At 36.6% G+C, this 22,188-nt stretch overlaps 1 protein-coding gene across 4 annotated transcripts in view; it reads left to right on the top strand.

Moving 5' to 3' along the window:
- CHD9 (chromodomain helicase DNA binding protein 9) overlaps window positions 1-22,188 on the top strand; it is an 85,159-nt gene that overhangs the window by 648 nt on the left and 62,323 nt on the right. For 2 of the 4 annotated variants that reach the window (XM_056500513.1, XM_056500510.1), the window contains exons 2-4: window positions 7,342-7,396; window positions 9,177-9,265; window positions 13,707-15,309. In XM_056500513.1, coding sequence (XP_056356488.1) covers window positions 13,873-15,309 — 1,437 coding nt within the window. In that variant the 5' untranslated portion in view covers window positions 7,342-7,396; window positions 9,177-9,265; window positions 13,707-13,872. Of the gene's footprint in view, window positions 1-1,516; window positions 1,533-7,341; window positions 7,420-9,176; window positions 9,266-13,706; window positions 15,310-22,188 lie in introns of those variants that run through there. The other 2 variants (XM_056500512.1, XM_056500511.1) reach the window with 2 other exon arrangements.

Genomic DNA, 22,188 nt, shown 5'->3' with positions numbered 1-22,188 from the left:
CCCCTCGCCGCCACCGCCGGGCGCGGGGCTCCGCGCCGGCCCCTCGCACCTCGCCGGCGGAGGTGGGAGGAGGAAGGGGGGCGGTGGCGAGCCGAGGCTTTTCCCGGGGGCGGCTCGGGTAGAGCGGGCAGGATGGAGGCGGCGGGGGCGCCCAGGGATGCGGTCCCCGCCACCCGCGGCCCCGCCACGGCGCTCAGGGGTGGCCGGGGGTGGGGGCCAAGTTTGAGGGGAGGAACTGGGCCTTCCCGGGGTCGCGGGGTGGGAGAGAGCTTGAACATCCTGCTCTCTTACAGGTAAGAAGATGGCAGGGCGAAGGGAAGAGGGCTGGTTTCCTTAGGGAAGTCAGAGAAAAAGGCTGCATGTCCCTCTTCCCCACCGAGGAGGTGGCAGTGGGAGAAAAGGGTTGGGTGGAGGAAGGCAGGGAGGGCTAGAATGTCCCCGGCCACCTTGTGTCGTGTAGGGGGTGAGAGGTAGGGAAGGGATGCAGATGCTCCCAGGCAGAACAGTGGGCATGGCAGACCTGGCTTCTCACCACATAAGATAATAGAGGTGGGTAAAGGGAGGAATTAAAATAATTTCCCAGATCAAGAGAAGCAGAAAGAAAAAGAGGAGCTGAGTTTGGCAGCCCACAGGGTTGGATTTGACCACAGGATGATCGTGGGAGCAGGGGAAAGGAAGGTGACGGGGCGGGTTGACGCTGGGTGAGGTGTGTCTGGGAGAGATGGAGATGGGCATGCAGCCTGCTGCCTGTCTGGGCTGCAAGATTTCTGGGCTGAGGAGAGCCGGTGGTGCATGGCCACAGGTTCCCACTGCATGGGTGGAGACTTAAAAGGGAATTTGGCTGTCAAAGTGCAGGTTTAGAATTTACAGACTGGCGTTTCCAGGTGCAAGTTGACCTCCTCCAGGGATGACAAGGAGAGGATTTCGAGGCCAGCTTGGTGCTGTTGGTACATGACACTGGGTGGAAAGGTGGCATGCATCTTTATTCTAGTGAAGTGGAGAAATTATCACATTTCCCACTGAGACTTAGCACACTGAAAGGTTAAAACCTCTTCATTCGTTCTTTACACACAAATTTCTGTGAAGAGGGATAAAAAACAGGTGGATAGGATTCTGAATTCTCTCATTTTGGCTGGATAGCATTGACAACAAGATTGATGCACGCACTTTCAGTCTGTAGGAAATCATTTGCTTTCCTCACTGTTGTATCATAACTGCCTTACATCTTTAGCAGCTGAGAACTTCCTTCAGTTCATGAAAGCCATTTAACTTCATCAGTGTGAGAAAATACAGCTCCATTATGTAAAAGAGAGCTGAACACCAGTGCTACAATCCCTGCTCATGGGGGACAAAGTAACAATTTATGTGACAGGATAGGGTTTCTAGTTCTCTTGTGTATTTTTTGAGACTTTTAAGAAGTAGCCTTAAAAAGTAACCCTCCTCTCTCAGCAGAACTAGGCTCCTCCTGACAGCTCTCTTGCAACTGTTTTTAAACCTGGATCATTCGACACCATAAAGTTCCCAGTCGGCAGGTGTGAGGCAAAAATAATTATTTCACCTTGTTTTTCATGTAATCATTTGTGTGCAGTTATACATATGTTTATAATTTATGGCAGAATATTAATATTCAGTAATTTTTGAGCAAAATCTGAACTTTTATCCTGTCTCTGAATTTTAATGTTGTTGCACAGATCAACTTTTTGTTAGCTTCACAAAGTAAATATTTTAAAATCAATCATTAGTCCTACCTTAGACTTTGTCAACTGTTAAAGAAAGAGTAGAAATTAATAGCTTTTGGGTTTACTTGTTTCTACACAGCCTCAACACCTTATACCTGTAACTAATAACGACTTTTTCATTCTTTGCGCTTCTGTCAGATGAGGCTTCCAAAGTGCCATGGACTTCAATGCCCAGATGGTGTAAACCAAAGAGCAAAATTTAATATATATGTTTTTGAGTATTAACCAGTTCAGGGATCAGTGTGCCAGGCCCCTTGCCCATGATCACATGGAGAAGTTGGGAAGCAAGGTAGGATGTGAACTTCAGGTATCAAGCTCTGTGCTTAAAGGCCACTGTGAAGTATCTAACCTTAAAGGAGCTTTATTTCTTTCCCTGTTAGTAAGTAAGCTGCATCAATTTACTTTGTATTTGCAAGATGACAAGGGCAGGCACCTAAGTAGTTACAGTGCATCTGTGCTGGTTTAGTTTGTGCTAACTTGCTTATTTGTGTTTAACCAAATTGTTATATTTATAGAACTTCATGCTGCTCTTCATGGTGAAGCTATACTAATTCATGCCACTCAGAGTAAGGCTATCATTTTTACTGTAAAAAGAAGTGGGATTTGAAGTTTTAGAGTTCTTCCAAGAATTTTGAGGAGTCTCAGCACCTTCTCATTTCACGTGATCTGCTCATGCTAATGCTCCTGAAGATTAGTCCAAGAATTCAGTTATGCAAAAATGTTGATGAAAGCAGAGTGTGGTTTTTAACAAGTATTCTTAGTGATGTTATCTAAAAGATGTATGACATGAACCACTACTGAGAGACTATAGAGACCCCAAACCAGACAATTTTTATTTGTTTCCTTTTATGAGTGAGATAAGTTAATGATGCAGACAGACTAAACCGAAAAGATTGACATGCTGCTTTGAAATTGCCTTATTTGAAAACTACGAAGTAAATGCACGTTCGTTCTCACTTCATTTATAGGATTAGTGTTAAGGGTTTTTTTAATGTATCTTACAATAAAAATATTCCCTATATTTATACTATATGTATCCTTCAGACACGTCAAAAGTACAGGTAAGCTGGACAATTACTTATTGTATGGGTTCAGATTCCGTAAAGTGCATTTTTTTTCTCCCATATCAGTTTTGTAGAAAGAAGTGCCCAAATACCTGTATCATCATATTTCTTTGATAATTTTCATTTAGCAATTTAGGATGGAGTCAAATGGCATATCCTATTCATCACTGTACTGCAGTATTCTTTCTTCTTTCCACCATTGTATATGAACTGAATTCTCACTAATGCTTGGTACTTGTGTTTATAAATCATCCAGGTGAAACATTTCTATGTTTAACTGAAGTTAACACCCAGATTCTTTCCTAAGCCTAGATTTGTCAATACTTTATATTCTTCCACCAGCTTATCTAGAGTTGTCCTTTTAATGGTCTTGGCTTTATCAGACCATGGAGCTGTGAGCTTAATGAAGACTTTGAAATCTTGCTTACTTGGGCTCCCATTCTATTTCCCAGTGCTCATCTTGGAGTCGGAAGTGGGGCCTCGGGAATGTGGGATATCCAAGTACACAGGAATGGGTGATGGAGAAACCAGCTGTTTATTTAATCAAACCTTCAAGAATTGATAGTTAACATTATTATACTGTTGAAGTATTTTCTTTCTCCTTCAGCAAAAGAAATTGTCAAGAGACAAGAGCTGATTATTTTGCTGATGATACAGCAACTGAAAAGGATATGCAACTTTTCCTGTGGCTGAAGGAGCAGCAAGATTCCCTTATTTAATCTGACCAGTTCATAAATGTGAGAGTGAGCTGAACACACAACTTCGTTATTTACAGTAGCGCAGGGAGAAGAGATCTTTTTAAGCAGTATTTTTTTCTTCAAGGGTTACAAGAAAAAAGTATGTAATTTACAATGACTGTTTTTGAGTAGCTGCAGTGTTGAAAACTTGCAGAAGACCAATTCTAAATATTTTTTAACAGTGTGAGTAATGAAGATTTATCTTGACTTCAGAAACATGAAGGAGTACTTTCAAAATGTGCACGTAATAGAATTCAGGAGTATACTCTGCTGGCCCTTAGAATGAACTTTAGTGATCAAGTAAAAGGCTACTTTTGGAAGCACCTTGGATCCAAGTTCCACTTTCAGTGCTGACTTTATATTACCTTAACTTTCTGAGCTGCAAAAAAAATGTTACAAGGTAGGAAGCATTTTTTAAGAAGTTGGAATTCAGCAGAAATTCATTGGGAAGATATGGCATCTGTCAGTGACCAGATGTGTTGAAATGTTCAACTTCATTCATACAGATTATTCAGGCACTGCCAAATATTAATGTCTTTAGGCTGGCAGTGTACATGAATCTTTCTCTTTGTAAGTGATATATTTTTGTTTCAATCTTAAATCAACAGTTAAAATTTGCAGGAAGATGGAAAAATGTTCCTATCCTTTTTCTGGAGACAAATTGTAATTTTGACTTTGTTCTTTATCTTAGTCATATTAGAAAATGTAACTGGTTACCAAATTGTTTCCATCTGCAGTGTTTTCTTGGGCACTTTTCCTTGTACCACGTGAGCTGTATTAAAAGGTTTGTTTGCTCTTTTATGTTGGTCACTAAAATTGAGGAATTCCTCCAAGATCTCTTCTGTAAATGGCTTTTGAAGAGAAATGGTTTTATTACATTTGATGCTTAACACCCTAGTGAAGAAACTTTTTTAGCTTCAGCAAGACTTCATTTGTGTAATGCCATGAAAATCTGCCCATCTGATATTCCATATGTTATTGGAAATCCAAGAATTCAATAAAATATATTTGTGTTTTCAATTACCCTGTAGTAAAGCAACTGTAGTTATGGCTTCCACCTACATGAAAAATAGTGTTAGGTAAGACAATGGGCTTGAGTCTTTGTAATATGATGTTGCTAGTTTCAGCATGTAGTTCTTCAAAGTATTTTTTGCTGTTTTTCAGAAGCTAAATCTAAATTTAGCTTCAGAGACAGGTTTTTAGGTAAGTTCATAAGAATTAATTCATAAATACTCTTGACAAAGAGATTAGTATTGTCCCATTTAACTGGGGAAGTTTTTTAAAAGTCCATTTTGACTGTCAGACTCTTGTGGCAGAGTGCTGATGTCACAGTAAAAGTTGTCTGGAGTCTCTATCTGTTGATGCAGATGAATTCAGGAACATGTCCTGACTATGCTGGAAACAATGAGACAAGATGAGAAATTATATTTGCTTGAGTTATTAGTTTTATTTCGTAATCAATTAAAGCTAATTTAAAAACAGTATGCTGAACAAATTGTGAACTCAGAGTGTCTTGCCTTGGAGGAACTTTTTAAAGAAACTTTCATATCAAATCTCCTTAGAAATAATTAAAAACCCAAAAAAACAACAGAAAACTTGTATGCAGCCTCCCTCTGAAAGGGGCAGACCTGTGATACAGATGAAACTCCTTACACCAGTAAATGTAGTGTGGAGTGGGATGTCTGTGCCTGTTTTGTTCAGTAAAGTACTGGCATATCCTAATCTGGCAATGTCAAGACTTGAAATTGTGCTTTTTTTTTTTTCCCAATGTAGACTTCTGTCAATGTCAAGACTTCACAGCTGTGTACACTCATCAGTCAGGATCCATAGGCATCTGTAAAACAGGCACAATCCTTTGCATTGTTCTAGTTGGTACTTCCAGGTTATAAACTTGCAGTAGTTCACAAAGATGCTTATCACGGTAGAACATAAGAATTATTGGGAGGTACTGGAAGTTTGTCTAGCTCTTTCTAGTGATCAGAAGCAAACTGCAACCTATAAATACATTACACTGACAAAAGTTACTGACTTTTGACAACAAAACTTCCAAAAGAGACATTTTTTTTGTACCAATACACTAAAAAAAAAAAAGTTGGGTGTCATGGTATTCAAACCCGAAGAGCAAAACATGGGAAGTTTTTGTTATCTGCATTAGAAATAGAAGAAAATCACTGAAGTCCTGAAAATCTCCACAGGTACACTTTAAAGAAAAAAAAATTGCAATATTTTAAGAGCAGTACTAGTTACTAATATGCATTCCTTAAGTAGTCTGATGGCCAAATGCATTACATTCTTAACAGCTATTTTCACTAAAATAAACTGAGGGTAAATTTTGTTTTTTGCAATAAGGTATTCCAAATTCCTGGTATCTTTCTAAATTTCTATCAGTGGTAGTAGGTTAACATGTCATTCTCTGTGTTATTGTCTCTTTATTGCAATTAACATCCACAAGATATAAATGACAATATAGAAGGTATATATACACTTGTGCCATTTTAGGGCAAAGTCTAATGGGTTTGTTAAACAAAGAAGAGGAAGGGTTAAAACTAAACTGGGAGACTGTGCTGAAGCAGCAGATGCACACCTACATGTTTTGTTCTGCAGGTGTGCTGTGAGGGCAATAACCTTTGGCAGAAAGGTGAAGAAGGTAGTTGAAAATAATAATGTCTTCAACTGGTGCTGTTAAATTTTCTCAAGGTATTTCCCAAGACTGAAGAGATAAAAGCACACAAAACTAAACTGTTTCATTAAAATTTACATAATGTTTTGAAAAATAGAAGTTTGGGTAGCTATTCTCAACTAATTGAAATGAATAATTTGTTTCCTGTTAGAAAATGCATATAGAAATCTGTGTTTTAATGTCCAAAATAAGAATCACAGACTCATAGAATGGGTCAGGTTGGAAGGGACCAGAGTGGGATCATCTGGTCCAGCCTCCCTGCTCAAGCAGAATTACCCAGGGCACAGGGCTGTGTCCAGAGAGCTGTGGAATATCCCCAGCGAGGGAGGCTCCACAGCCTCTGGCCAGTCTGTTCAGTGCTTGGGCACTGCACAGCACAGCACTCCTTGCTCATGGCCAGCTGGAACTTCTGAGCATCATTCCTGCCCTTCCTCTTGTGCCCTTGCTGGGCACCAGGAGCAGAGTCTGCTCCATCCTCTGACACCTCCTGCAAATATTTAGAGAAATAGTCAAAACATGTTGTTCGTGGTTTTGTTTGTTTCGTTGTTTTTTTGAGTAATGCTTTAGAAATTCATCGAGATTTTCACCAAGGAAATCGTGTGCACTTAGGGAAATGTATATTTTCAGTATCTTATGAAGAAACTATATTAGTTGGACAGTGAAAGATTTTTTTTTTTAAACTTTCTAAGATAGTTCAGTATGGATCTAGGCATGCTTAAAGCAAATGTAGTTCCAGTTCTATTTCATAATGTGTAACTTTTTTTGTATATCAGTTGATTTTACCAATTCAAGATTTAAAAGCAAGCATTAAGACTTTCTCCCAAAAAAACGATCTTTACAGAATAATTTTAACATATCACCCCTAACAGATACATACATTGTGTATTTAAAAGTTCACATGCAATATAGCTTATGAGAACATGTGGAGATAGATCCATTTTGGAGCTTATAAAAGCTCTACATTCCTTTTGTGGGGATTGCTCTCTAGCACTTCATACAATCATCAGTGAATCTTCTGCTGTCAGAAGTATTATTTTGTATTTCACATTTAGAGTAATGTATTGCAAACCTGGTGAATGTGTATCTAGTTACATATGGTTTTTTTCTTCTTTTCAATGTAGGATTTTTCAAACTTTCAAGTATTCCAAAATTGTCTCCATATTGGAAGCTGTTCAAGTAAGTGGACACTGCTCTAAAGAGTAAGAAACATCTTTTTTTCTCTTTATTTTGAAGATTCAAGAACAATCTAATTGAAGAAGGATATACAGTTGTATCCTTTTTGATAGCCAAGAACTTAAGTTAGCATTTGTCTTATATGGTAGTTACAGGTGAATTCGTTTTCTTTTTTTACTGTTGAACTCTTACAGGTAGAATTACTTCATTCTATTAATTAAATAGAATCGAATAGTAATTATTTGATTGCAAATTTTCACTTTTTCTTTCTTCAAATAATAAATTTTTGAATGCCTCTATTCAGTTAGTGTATATATTATAAAGTCACTATGCTTTAACTTTATTTAGCAAACAAAGAACTTTTAAATAAGCGGAGATTGAGAACCAAAAAAAAAAAAAAGAAAGAAAGATTAAAATTTTGCATAGGACATGACAGTTAAATAGTTTCAAACTCCTTTCTAATTTCTGTATGTGAAGAAGACTGGTGCATGACAGAAGCTCCATTTGTATGATGGGATTTCCAGTACAGAAAAAGGGAACATCTAGAGCAAATTTTGTCTGTTTTGAATAAAAATTAATATCAGTTCATATAAATGCTAAACAAAGATAAAGGTATTTTAGCAGCTTTCCCCTAGGTGTCTGTTGGGTACATGGTTATCTTATATGAATTTTAGAAAAATGCCTCTCTGCATTAAGTGTCCCTATTATTGCAGAGCAGAGACATTTTAGTTTAGCAACCTTGGGAAAAGTCTTGGAAAGTTACTGAATAATGGAAGAAGGACAAATGTAAAAATTTATGTACCAATTTAGAACCAGATTTTTTTTTTTCTGGAACATTGCAGGATTTGGTAGCTGTTTTAACCAATTTATATTTTTCACATATGTTCCAGTATTATTTCAAAGATGTAGAGAGAGGTGTTAAAATCTGCTTCTCAATGCAGTACTATATACTATGTTACCTTTTAATAAAGTTCAAAGTTTGATTTGCATTAATAGTTCTGCAAAAGTGTGTGAGGGTTTAGCATCACAAAACTGTATTTAGGATGAGAGGAATCTTTGTATTGGAATTGGAGGATATTTGGTGCCTTGGACACAATCATATTTTTGAAATGGAAAAACACACTGGTGTAGAATATCAGTTCATATACAAACTTTCTGTCTGTTTTTCAATGTTAGGGGGTAGTTCTATGTGCTTTGAGGCTTTTTCACAGTGGCCCTAGAACCCCCCCATGCACATTTTCCTTTACATTTTGTAATGTTTTGAAGCCTCTTTCAGATTAAAAGAGAACCTCTTGAAATTGAGCTCCTCTACCTACTGCCAAGGCGAGAACAGGATAAAACTGTCATGCAGGTATTCTCTGCCCAAAAGGCAGTGTCAGTTCCCATTGAAGTCCACTGTCAGTGTGGAACAGCTCTCTGCTGTTAAAAGTCATGTACAGGGTTTCTCAGACTGACAGGTTTAAAACCTAACCTAACTTTTCTTTTTGCTGTTTTTGGTTTTGAGTACTTAAATCCTGTCTTAAAGTTAGCCTAAACTTTTTGGTGTTGTGGCACAAACTACCCTTCACCCTAAGGGTTTGTAGACTTGGGTTATTTTTAGTAGTCCTACAAAATGAATATATTCCTATTTACCAGACACAAAATCATAGCTACTAGTGATTGTATGGTGTCCTTGGTTTTATGGTATCTAGTTTATAGAGTTTTTGAGTTTCAGGCATTGCATTTGAATGCACACTCCTCAAATTGGTTCTTGTGTGACTTTTTTCACATGTTTCCTTTTCAGGTCTCTGATGATGAAGTATCCATCTGGACTTAAAGCACATCTCTGAGCTTCTTAATTCTTCATTAAGGAGATGTGTTCTATATTCATGGGTAAGAATATTTTTTATTTTGACTTGGGCCATTTTCTTAATTATCTTGTGATATATTTTTAATTTAGAAGATTTAAGCAACTTATTTTTGTCTTAAAGGTTTATCAGGAAATTTTACAGTATAGGGTTCATTAGGTGCCTATTCTAGCTCTTAATTTTGACTTAAGCTAATAAATAAACTTTGAAATTAATATGTCTAAATATTAATGCTCTAATTAAATCACTAACTCTTCTTATTACAGACAGAAACAGTGGAATATAGGTAAAGAATTTATAAATTGGTCTGTGATTTGAGAGTAATTTTCTGACATATATATATATATAGTTCTATGGGCTTTAACTGTGCATCTTGCCTTACATCTTTTGAATTTGGAGTTTTGGAAAGAAAGTGATTCGAACTTGGAATGCAACCAGAGCAAAGGGTCTGAATTTTGTGCAGTCAAAACAATCAACAACACTTCTTCTCAATAACATAAATCTTACTTAGTCTGAAGAAGCTTTGTGGTATTACACACACCTGCACTTCAAAACAATAGGGAAAAAAAACCAACCACAAAAGACTCTATAGAAAATATTACTTTTTTTCAAAAAGCTACTGCTATTTTTAATATTTGTAGGTCTGTGAAGAAAACAGCTCAGTTCAAGCTATGTTTACTTCGGACATTACAGAATTTGTTATTATGTCTTCTCTCCATATATTAAGTACAGCTTTATGAAATATAATTTTGATGCTTCATAAATTTACCTTGAGTTAAAAATTAATGTTAAGATGGATCTCTTAATGAAGTATAGTAAGTAGCCTAAGCATTTGTTGTGGGGCTTTTTGATACCATGTTGTTTTATACAGAATTCTGTGATTTACTTTCTCTTTGGGCTGGTTTTGCTCTATTCAGCTTAAGCAAAGCTATTCTCATTAAGGAAGTTGTCCCAGTGAAGGCAGACATGGTTGAGAATGGTAGAAATTTGCCTTCAGTTGCATTGGAAGATGGATTTTCTTCCCAAGTTTGTATTGTTGGTTGACTTGAAATTCCATGAACAACCTTAACAAATAGGTAGCTACTGATGTCCTTTTTCTTATTTGCATATGTTGTGTTTCAGAGGCTACCTGCACGAAAGGAGAGGTGGAGGAAGGGAGTTTGTGCATGTCTGGGGAGTAGAGGAAGGGAAACAGTTACATGGGGTGTTTGGTGCAAGCAGGATCAGTGTAGGTATGGTAACAGACTGCTGTGATTAGTCTGACAAACACAGACAAACCAGTGTGCTCCAGTTCTTTGCTCTTACTTGGAGCTGGAACTATAGCCATGGACTGGAACTCAGTTCTGATAATTCAGTTCAAGCTCATATTTTTCAAATCTTCATAATCTTCAAATTAAAATTCAAGATACTTCAGAGATCTTTTGAGTATTTGGCACAATGTCTGTGAACTCCATGGCAAAAAAAGAATTCTAAACAAAACCAGTTACTAAAGGGATGGCTCATTACTCAAAAATAGTAGGAATGCATATCAATGAAAAGTAATTTTAATCTAAAATAATGCATATGTATATATACAATTGGACGTATGGGTTTTTATTTGGGCTACCCAACCGAGTTTTGTCCAAATTTTAGTGATAACAATAAGAAAATGCATCTTTTCAATTCATATTTAACTACAGATACAATATACTCTAGTACAAAAAGTCCTTTCTGTTAGGGAATAAAAGAGTTTATATCTACTAAATGTTCTATTTTAGTCTTCTATATTACTGGGATTTTGAGGAAATGGTGTCCCTCTGTGCCTTTTAAATTTAACATGTACATTGATCTTTAAATCTGTTATAGAATATCATTTATATTGGTGAATCAGCAGGAAGTAACTTCTGTGTTATTTAATTAACTCAGCTTTTTGAAGTTGACAAAAGCTTTAGTTAAAATCTGACAAGTAATGATAGTGTAATTGTCTTTTAATATTGGGAAAGGAATCTTTAATTTCTAAATATTATGCAGGAGTGACCAGTTCTTTGAGTGTCTGGGTTTTACCATGCACCTCTTTTGACACAGTATTCCATCTGCTAAGAGATGGGCAAATCACAGCAAGCCACAAAGCTGTCATGTTGTTGCATGTTACATAGAATTTAGCAAATGCAGTGATTTTTTCAGTCTCTAGCAGACTTCTTGTTTGTTATGTCTGTTTGTATTGCTTCCCTAAAAAATCCCCAAAACTAAACCTTTTGCAAGAACATAATGTAAAACTCTTCCCTAACTATGACTCTCTGTGTCCTTTTGCCATAGTCTGAATTTATGTTATGTCATGCTTTTATGACTTAATTCCTTGTGGTTGCTAACTTGTCCCTGGCTTCTCTCTGAGATGGCTTCTGTTACTTTTCTGAATAGCCATGGTTTCAACTTCTTTTGAGAAAAATGGCCACCAAAGTCACTGATTTCTCTTATCTTTGATACTGTCACACATCAGTCATGTGAAGCAGTGCTACCTTGTGTATCAAAGTTTGAAAGTGTAGGTATCATGGTAATATGCTTAAACTCCACCTGACTTACTTGCTTATAACTAGAGTAGCTTGTTTTCTGTTGTCACTTCAGCAAAAGTAGTCAAAACACCATGAAATAAATATAGAATGAAAAAATACACTTCAGAATTTTTTATTATATTCGTTTTACTGCAAAAATTGATCAGACTCCATATGTAAACTTACTGATACAGGCTTCAAATTTGAGATTTTTTTCAGTAGTCCTTAATAGCCTGGAACATGACATTTTAACCACGGCTACCATAATTTCTATCTTACCTTTCTTCAGCTGGGGTTTCTTGAATTACATTTATTCTGCGTCTGTGATATTTTTTTCCTTGTACTTAATCTGGTTTTCTTCTGAGCTAAAATAGCTCTCTCTTGATTTATCTTTTATGTTGAGATAAACTAGGATGAGATATTAGCAGTGTTATAAGCCATGCCAGACCTTCTACCTGGATCCTGTTGTTTGTCATCTATTGGAAGGTGTTCCATTCTGGGAAAGTTGTCATTATGTTGCTTTTAATTATAAGTAGACAACTTAATCAGTGTTAGAAGATAATGAGGCATAATTTATATTAATGCTTTCTTTATTTTGGGACGTTAGGAGATCCCAACTTTAATCAATAACTTGCACATGTGCAATCTGGAATCCACAGCTCCTTTGCTGTGCTAAGCTGTCATCTCCCTAAGTTTCTGTCACTTTTTTTTTGTCATGCTTGTTCTCCTCCTCACTGAAACTCCACCAATCCATACCTGATCAGTGTCTCTCAGGATGACACAGGATCCACCTGTCCTTTCTCTGTACACACCAGAAGCCTCATATACTCAAACCCTAAAGGAGGTTTGGAAATTTAAGTCTGGCTTTATTCTGGATATGGTCACACCACCCTCAGTGGCATACGAGCAAATACAGAATGGGTTTTCATCAGCTTGCCGTGAAGTATTTTGGGCTTAGTAGGTTCAGCATGAACCTTTTCCAACAGAGAATATTTCAGATTTATAGGGTGTTCATTTCTGGAAGGATCCTATACTCATTTTATACTTAGGAAAATTCATTAATGAGGAGTTACAGCTGAAGGTGGGCTTTAATAGGAGGATCAGGAATTAAAAGTTGTGGCTGGTTTTTTTTTTTTTTTTTTTTTTTAGACATATGCATTGACAGGATAAAGGAATTATTATTCCATGAAGTGATTTAAAGTGATTGCTTCCCCATTCTACACGGTTACCAGTTCTCTGGGGGGGGTACATTACCACAGACACACATTTTCAGTCATTTCTCCTTCTGTTTGACTATACTATAAATGTGGGAGTTTTTAGGCTAAAGTTAAATTAACCATGCTTTTCAACTCTCCTTAAAGTCCTCACTGCAAATCAATTAATTGGTGATCACTCAGGGATACTATGAATAAATAGTTCCAAATGTTTCAAAACTAGGTGTGCAAACTCCTTTGAACCAAAGCTTGTTCTTTTTTTATTTTCTTTGTATCATTGTATTCATTCTCTTGTCTTTCCTTCTAAGAAGAATCTGTTATGTCTTCTTTGATAAAATACAGTTTCTCAGGAACTTACATCTTATGTAGTACATGATTTCTTTGCTATTAACAAATTCTAATCCTGGAGCGCTAAAACCCAATTCTGATGCAATTTGATAGTTTTAATGAATATGACCAAGGAGAATCTAAAACTATGCTTTGAGTGAATAGAACAAATGAAACCATTACATTTAAAACATATTTTTATAAGGGACAAAAATATAAAATCCTGCACAGGGCATCAAGCATAAGCAAAAATAACTTACTTAATTTGTGGTCTAGCTAAAGTTATGAACAAAGTATCAAACACTCATAAAAGTGTTGGGATGGGGAAGAAGGGACGAGGAGAATCATTACACTAAATTTTTCCTTTTTTTTTCTCCCCCTCACTTCTCTCCCTCAGGATGCTTTAACACCTGAAGGCGAATGTTTCATCAGAAGCACTAATGGCTGTTGGCATGCCTTGGATAAGGTGGTGACCACTGGATGTCATTTGTTTCTGTTCACTGCGGAGAGACAAAATTGACTCCATTTGGAGTTGAGAGCAAAAGCAGAACAGACCTCTCAAGATGACTGATCCTATGATGGATTTTTTTGATGATGCCAATCTTTTTAGTGAGACCTTAGAAGGTTTGTCAGATGATGCCTTTGTTCAACCTGGACCTGTTTCACTTGTTGATGAATTGAATTTGGGTGCAGAATTTGAACCTTTGCACATAGACTCACTGAACCATGTGCAAGATGCTCAAAATCAACAAAAGATGAGTGAATTTGATCAGCTGAATCAGTATGATTCACTGAAGCTTCACTCAGTAAATCAGTCTTTTAATAGCTCAGCTGACAATGTCTTATCACCACACTCTCAATTCAATTGTTCACCAGTTCATCCGCAAAACCAGTCCAATGGGATGTTTCCAGATGTGGCTGATGGTAGTCCCATGTGGGGTCATCAAACTGCCACAACTGTTTCGAATCAAAATGGGTCCCCTTTTCACCAAGGACATTCTCAGTCTATGCAGCAAAACAAAAGCTTTGTAGCACACCATGACTTTGCCTTATTTCAGGCTAATGAACCACAGCATCAGTGTGCCTCGCTACGGCCGCAGCAGAGCAGGAACAACACGGGGCAGGATGCTCTGAGTCAGCCAAAAGACTTCATGGAAGTTAACGTGTCTACTTCCCTCAGAGTCAGTGTTAACCACCCACCTTCAGTTTCTAATCCATCGACTTCACAGCAGCCTCTGTCTGTTCAGCAGTTTTCTCAAACTGCAAGTGCTTCAATACATTTTTGTGGGAATCAAGAAGGAAATTTTGATGGACAGTCCCCTACTATTACTCCATGTTCTGTCAGTAACAGTCAACAATTTTCATCTCCGTATTCCTACTCTAATAATCACATTTCTCCTACCAGCCTTCTTCAGCCTACAACAGCCCTTTCTACTAGCCAGCAGACACACTCTATCTCTGACTTCACTGGAAGCGATGCCTTTACATCTCAAACAGGGACCAAGCAAGAAACAACTGAGCACATGTTGAATCCTAATACACCTTTGAATTCAAGTACTTTTCAAATGTTGCATTCTGCGCATCCTCAGGGCAACTTTAGTAGTTCAAAACTCTCTCCTGTGAATATTAATTTTCCAGCTTCTACTGGTTCTGCTTCTCAGATAAGCCATTTCACAGACCCTATTGAAAGTAACGGTTTTACATCTTTAGATGACAACTTACTTCATCAGGTGGAGACTCACAGTGAACCGTTCACAGGACTTGACCCAGATGACCTCCTGCAGGAAGACCTTCTGCCACAGTTTGATGACTCTGCGTTTGTTCAGGATAGCACAAGCCATGTTCTAGAGCATGACCTAGAACACCACATAACCCCACAGCAAGTGACACCACCATCCGAACCCGTCCGGGCCCCGTCTCAGAGTCAGATCCATCCTTGGCATTCTGCAGTTTCCAATCAGCACCTGCAAGGCAGAAGTCGTGCAGCCTTGCAAGGACAGGTATGTAGGGATTTGGGGAGCGGCAGTTTGAACTGTCTGATTCGGTGGATCAGGTGAAATGAATAATAGTGACTGTTGCTTGGGTCAAAGCATGATAACTGAAGTCTCTGAGCTGTTATTTGATCTAGTTTAGGAGGAAAACCCTAACCAGTTGATGCAGACATTGCTTTCTCCTATTGTTTTCCTATCACTGCAGAAAGCAAAACTACATGATCTTACTCAGATAAAAGGGTGTTGCTTCTTCTGCTGCTTGTATTTTTGAAGTACAGCAGACAAAACTTACTGTTTTTTTATTTTGCTGTGAATATAATGGCTTATTGTCTTGAAAAGTACTAAGAGAAATATGTTTTTAAGACCTTTGGTAAGGTTTGTGTGGCTGATTTCCTGCAGGAATTGCAGTGGTTGTGTTGTTGCTCTGTCCTTTGCTTTGTGTCTATGTGCTCAGGCTCAGTGCCTAAAAATACACACTTACTGTTTATGATGTGATCAATAATAATAGAAAATATATAAAAAGCTGTGTATATGTTGGATTTTGTTACTTGTGGCTAAACTAAAAAACTCAAGAGTTGTTTTAGTATAACATGCACCTTTACTGCAAGTATTCGAGTCCTCCATGAGGAGGACAAGTTGACATAAAAATTGTTTTCTAACTTTCAATCTGTGCATTTCAAAATGGAAGCAACTCTGACATAAAACATACATTTAAAGCAGATGGCTTTAAAAAGGTTTTAGTAACTGTTACTTCTGTATTCTTGCTACCAATATTCTCTGTGAGAGTGTAGAATGCCATCTTTCTGCAAAAAAATATGGGGGAAGGCAAGGACCTTAACTACTGACTTTTGCTTCTGTGTAGTTTGTAGGACACAGGCCTGTGAAGGAGACAATGTAGCATTTTTCTTTTCCCCCTGTTAATTTTGGATCATTAGCGTAGAGATAAGGGCTTAACATCCTTAATCTTTGGTTTTGGTTCAGTAGATTGTTTCTCCATTACAACTTCTGCTTATGTTTATGGAGCGTGTAATTGTCCATTCCTACCAGTGAAACTTTCTGTAAATTGTGATGTGATGTTAATGGAACACAGATATCCAGCAGTGCGGTTGAGATGAGCTTGATTAACTGAATGATGCAATCTGTTGGTTTTGATAAACATTTTCTTTCTTTCCCCTTCCCTTTTCAGACTGCCTTCAATCTCACTGACATCAGTTTTAGCATTTTGCTTTTTAACAAGGAATAGAGGGAAAGTTCTGAGATCTGTAGAGAGCCTTTAAAGTTTAGGGGTTTAGTTTTGTTTTCATCGCGGTGTGAAAACAAAGCAACTTCATAGTATTTAAAATTTTAATGTTTTTCCCCTTTTAAATGAAACAGCCAGAAACGAGATAGTTATAAAACTGCTTGGTTTGGTTTTTATTATTTTGGGGTATACAATAAATTGTATAAATTGGATTCTGACCTTGAGTTTATCTGGTCAGACAGATGTTTAATGTTTCCTTCAGAAACTAGCTGCGAACTGGTAGCTGTCAAACTGTTGAGGAATGTACAGATGGGGGATTGACAGAAGCAAACAATGTAGAAGCCTCTTTAAATCAGTGGAGTAGTAGTATGAATAGTAATGGAAAACTATAGCAATTACTGAGGTGTTTCAGATCTGTCTTTTGACTGACTAGAGTTCTAAGAGGGGCTTTAGTTGTAATTCTCACATCTATTCTTTGATCTGTTTTTAGAATTTCAAGTTCAAGATGAGTTGGTTCTGTTAGAGCTTTTTACAAATGCATGCAGTTTAACCAGGGAGGAAAAAGGTAGGGTAAAAGGGGAACAAATTTTGATCTTCCTGAAACTGGTTGGCTTTAGGTAGAAGTCAGTTGGAAAGGGATTTTGACAAGCTTCATATGAAGTAATTAAGATAAGCTTTTAATTTTTTAACAAGACAGTGTTCCAAACTGGCTTTAGTACATATTTAGGAAACAATTACTAGTGAATTTAAGGGTTTTTTCCAACAGTTTCAGTTTGATAATGGTTGACATTTTCTCAGAAAGAGTAACTTTATGAAATAGTTAATGAACTGTTGGTATTGGAACAGACCCAATATTAGCTAACCAAAGATCTTTTACTGTAGTTAGACTGAGGTTATTTAAATTAAGGAAGAACATTAAATACTTGTTTCAGTATTTGAGAGCAAGCATACTCTCGTAACATTTTTACTTGCACGGTTATTCTTTTGATGGAAATTAATTTAAAAATTAATACAATCTGGTGTAATAATGCTGGAGAATTAAAAGACTGTCTTATGGTGCTAATACGGTTTCTGCTGTAATTAGATCAGAGTTGTAAATAAATTGCATCCTTAATTTTACATCATGCATTTTTCATCAGAGTTAGTTTGAGAACAGAAAGTAAAGTGGAGAAATGAAGACTCCTGTACCCTTAGCTTTGACTTCTGATTCTTTAGCTCCTCTTAAAACTGTTTGAATTTGCTTAGGCTAAATAATCTATTCACTTTTCAGAAGGATAAAAAAATGCCTCAGCAAACATTGTTTTACATCTTTAGAAGAAAAAGGAAGTTGAAAAGATAATGTGAAGTATAAACTGTTAGAAAAATAATGTGAAGTATAAACTTTTGGAAAGATAATCTGTAGTATAAACTGTCCTTAGAGAAGATTACAGCTGTCTCACTGTGTAAGTTATTTTGTAAGAAGTGTTCTAATGTCTTCTGGCTGCACACATGAAAGCAGAGGAATTGAGATTAAAAATAATATGAAAATGAAAAATATACTGATGAAAAATAATATTTCATTAATAATATGAAGTGCTATAAAATGAGGTAGTAGTCTTCGTTCTTAAATCATGTAATTATTTTTTTTTTTTCCTTTTTGTGACTAAAAGTTTGGCACCTAACTCGACAATTCAGTGTATTCATGAATTTGTGTCAAAATTGACTTGAAACATGCAAGTGTTTTTATGCCTGCAAGCCTGAGCTGTCCTACTACTTCTTTTATAGAAATAGATGACACTAATTTTTTTGAAAGAATTTGTCTCCCCCTTGTTGAAAGTTTAGCAAAGTCTGAAACTCATAGGTAATTGCTTGGATGCTGGTGTACCCCAAGATATCTGTATATATCAGAGTGGCATAACCTCATATATGAGCTTATCATCAGACAGGGAATTAACTCTCACCAGATCCAAGTCCAGATTTATGTGCTGCTGAGATGTCCTGAGTTGTGACAGGCCGTTCGTGTCTGACTGTGGTATCAGATGGCACTTTTATAACAATTCTAAATTCATTGTAGACATGTATGCCTTGGATTACTCCACTTGTAAAACTCTCTTATCCTGTTATTGGTTGGTGTTCTACTTGTATATACAATTGTGGACTGTGAAGTTTTTATGAGAAAAAACTTGGCTAATTGCAAGATCTAAGACCAGATAGCTACTTCATATATAAGCAGTTATGAAAGATGTAGAAAAATGAAGGATATAGGATTTGTGTGTGTGTATATATATATTTATATGTATATACACACACATACACTGTATCGTACAGGTATAGTATTAGAGTGTTATTTCTTATATTCTGTATGGTTTAATTTTAAATAAGTCTGAACAGGGAATATTTTAAATTAAGGAATTGCTCATACTGTATAGAACTATTTTGTAGAAGAGACTGGCTATTTTGCATAGTAAATTTATAGGTTATGGCTCCTAGGTGTCGGTGTAATACAAAATTTTTAAATTGTGGTGCTGCTATATGCACGTGGCTTAGGAAGCAGTGCAGTATTCAAAATACACATCTCAAAATCTGTCCTACTTTGCATCATCTCACATCTTTGCATCAAGTCAAAAGTTGGACTTCATTTTGGGAGTCTTTTCCAACCGTAATGATTCTTTGACTGGAAATATAGATGTCTGTTCCAGTAAGCATTTGGGTTAATTACAAATTATACCTTGTAATGTTGATATGTAAAAAACCTCCATACCCCTAACATAGATTATTCTTCCTAAAGTGCTGAATATATCTCCCATCAAGCATATCCACTGTATTTATATTGTTCCTCAAATTAGGGTCAATTTTATGGGTGACATCATATTGACAAATGTAAAACTTTGTCTGAAGTTTCCTTTTAAGCATTTCTACAAAAAGTTGTATGCACTGGATTTAGTTTTCTGTGCCTCAAGAACATTTTTTACCTTCCTCATAGGAACTTCAATCCTGTACACAGTGAGGCAGCAGAATTCCCAGCACCTAATAAGTTTATCCTCTACGCTGAAGTAATGAAAACAATCCCTGCACTGATCACCTTTGTACAGTATTTTGCAGTTTTTTTGGTTTATTTCAGTGATTTGAGAAAGACCTTCACAAACAGGTGGATGTGACCATGGCAAAGCTGTGTCAAATGGTTGGAGTTAATGAGAAGAGTAGGGCAGCATCTCTGTGCCTAAGTAGTGCAGTTCTTGGAAAAAAGTTCTAAAATATAGCTGTATATAATATAATGTTTTCATTATTAATCTATGGCTTTTTGCCAATAACATATTAATCATTAAAAGAGCAATGTTTTGATAGCTTTATTTATACTTGAATGTGTATGAAACGCTTTTGTATATATGTTTTATATAAACCTTTTATACATTTAATTTTTTAAAATTGCAAATTGCATAGGTTGGGGAAAGAAAGTACATGTTTGTGAGATAAATTTGTAACACATTTACTGATGAGTATAATTTTTATTTTCTCCATTTTCATGTTTTGGTTTTCAAAATAAAACTGTGTAGTAAGGGCAAGACAAAAATTGCTGGGCTTTTCAGAACAGTGAAAATGTGCCAGAGTATCTGTTTCACAGTTTTAAAAGCTCTATGAGTTTGTTAGTGATTTCTGTTGAGTAGAATTAATTGTTTTCACAATTGTTTGGATCTTCTTTCTATCATGCTTTTCTTAAACCTTTCTTGAGAACATCTCTCTCAGCCTTCATCACTTGTCAAATAATTAGGCTGTCCAATTCTTTGTGTATGTTTCCTCTTTAAAATCAAACACTTGCTGTTTTAATGATTGTTATAATATAATAATATATTTTTTTCCTGAGACAATTGCACACTCATTAAATAACCACTATAATTGTCTTTGAAATGTGCCAAAAGAGAAGCATTTTTGTAAAAAGTAGTTAACAGATGGCAGGCATAGGAACAAAGCTTCTGGCTGGGTCAAATTACAGGAGTAAAATAGCAAGGTGAGACTAGTTCATAAAAATAAGTTAAATTTATATATTCTTTTAATGATAATGCAGGGTAAGTGTGGTTGAATAATCCAAATAACTATTTGGAAATAGATGTCTTGTTAACACTGAAAAACTATAAAGCAATTCATTAATGTGAGAGTACTGATATAATTGTGCAATTATAGTGTCTGAAAGAAGTGATACCTAATTAAAGAGAAAAGAGAAAACAAAATCCATGTTAAATTGTCTTCTTAAGACAGTGACCCATTCTATAGGCTGTTAAAGCTGCAGTTCCATGTATATCTAAACTATAATAGATTATGGGGGAAAAAACCTCCTATTTCACTTTGTCTTGTGTCAATGCAACATTTGGGCTATGAACTGACCTGGGACACTCCTTCAGGTACAGAGAACCTGCAGGTTTTTTTGTCAAGGGTGTTTTTCCAGAATACAAGTTCCTGGTTGCACAGGATCTTGTTCTGTGGACACAGTGGAGGGGAGCTTGTCACTGCACACAAATACCTGAAGGTATCAAGAGCACAGGGCCAGGCTCATTCCAGTGGTGCCCAGTGACAGGACAGGAGACACAAACTGAAACACAGGAGCTTCCATCTCAATATGAGGAAAAACTGCTTTCCTGTGAGGGTGACAGAGCTCTGGAACAGCCTGACCAGAGAGGTTCTGGAATCTCCTACTCACCATCCTTTGCAACATGTCCTAGGGGGGCTGAACTACATGATCTCCAGAGGTCCCTTCCAACCTCAGCCATTCTGTGAAAGAGGGAAGAGTGGGAAGCATTATTTTCTGGACTACAGCAAAATAATTGTGCATGGGCCTGCAGCCTTAAATGCAAAGAGAGTGCAAGTGGACTCATTGTGGGACTGTCCATTGGCTCCAATAACCACTAACCTGCTTTAACTAACACTCTTATCTAGACTCTGCATTTTTGAGTGGCTTTGAACATACCATTCACTGCCTGTAAAACGTCCAGAGCAGCATTTTATCTTGAGACTTTTTGTAGAAAATCAACACTTCATGAAGTGTGAGTGAAGTGTTATTACTGAAAGAGCAGCAGAACTTGTAAAGATGTTAACCAGTAGTGTGGTTTTGAAGCCAGAGAATCTGATAATTTGGAATTCATCTGGCTTTTGTCCCAATGTCTGTGTGTTCTATGCACTCAGATTTTGCAAATTTTTAGCTATTATGTTATTTCTAAATATATAGATAGATCAAAATAATTTTCAACACTTTGTCTCCCAAAGAGTCTCTTGCATCTGGAGAGGTATTGTTTTCTTTGTTTATTGTCAGGTTTTAAAAAAAATGCTCTGATTTCTAAGAGTGTTTATCATCAGGTGTTGAGTGGATTGAATTTGGGAACTCTTAAGGCTAATAAATATAAATTAGTGGGTTTCTTAGGATGATGAGAGAATTCTAATGCTGATTTCAGTAAGCATGATAAATGAAGCTAGAAATGTAGCTTTAGGGTAGAAAAGATGACAAGTCTTTTTGAAAGCTGTGTAATTTGTTGCAGAGATTGATTTTTCTTTCATAAATGTGGCAGGTTTTCTTTTGTGTGGATTATTTGGCTTGTATTTGTACTTACTTGAGTTTTTTGTTCCCTTGATATCTTACTGTGAAGGCAAGCATTTTAATTTAGAACTCCTGAAATTGTTCC

The sequence above is a fragment of the Oenanthe melanoleuca genome, chromosome 11, assembly GCF_029582105.1.
Source record: "Oenanthe melanoleuca isolate GR-GAL-2019-014 chromosome 11, OMel1.0, whole genome shotgun sequence".
Taxonomy (NCBI): domain Eukaryota; kingdom Metazoa; phylum Chordata; class Aves; order Passeriformes; family Muscicapidae; genus Oenanthe; species Oenanthe melanoleuca.
The sequence above is the reverse complement of the archived record's forward strand: the minus strand, read 5'-3'. Positions and strand labels throughout refer to the sequence as shown.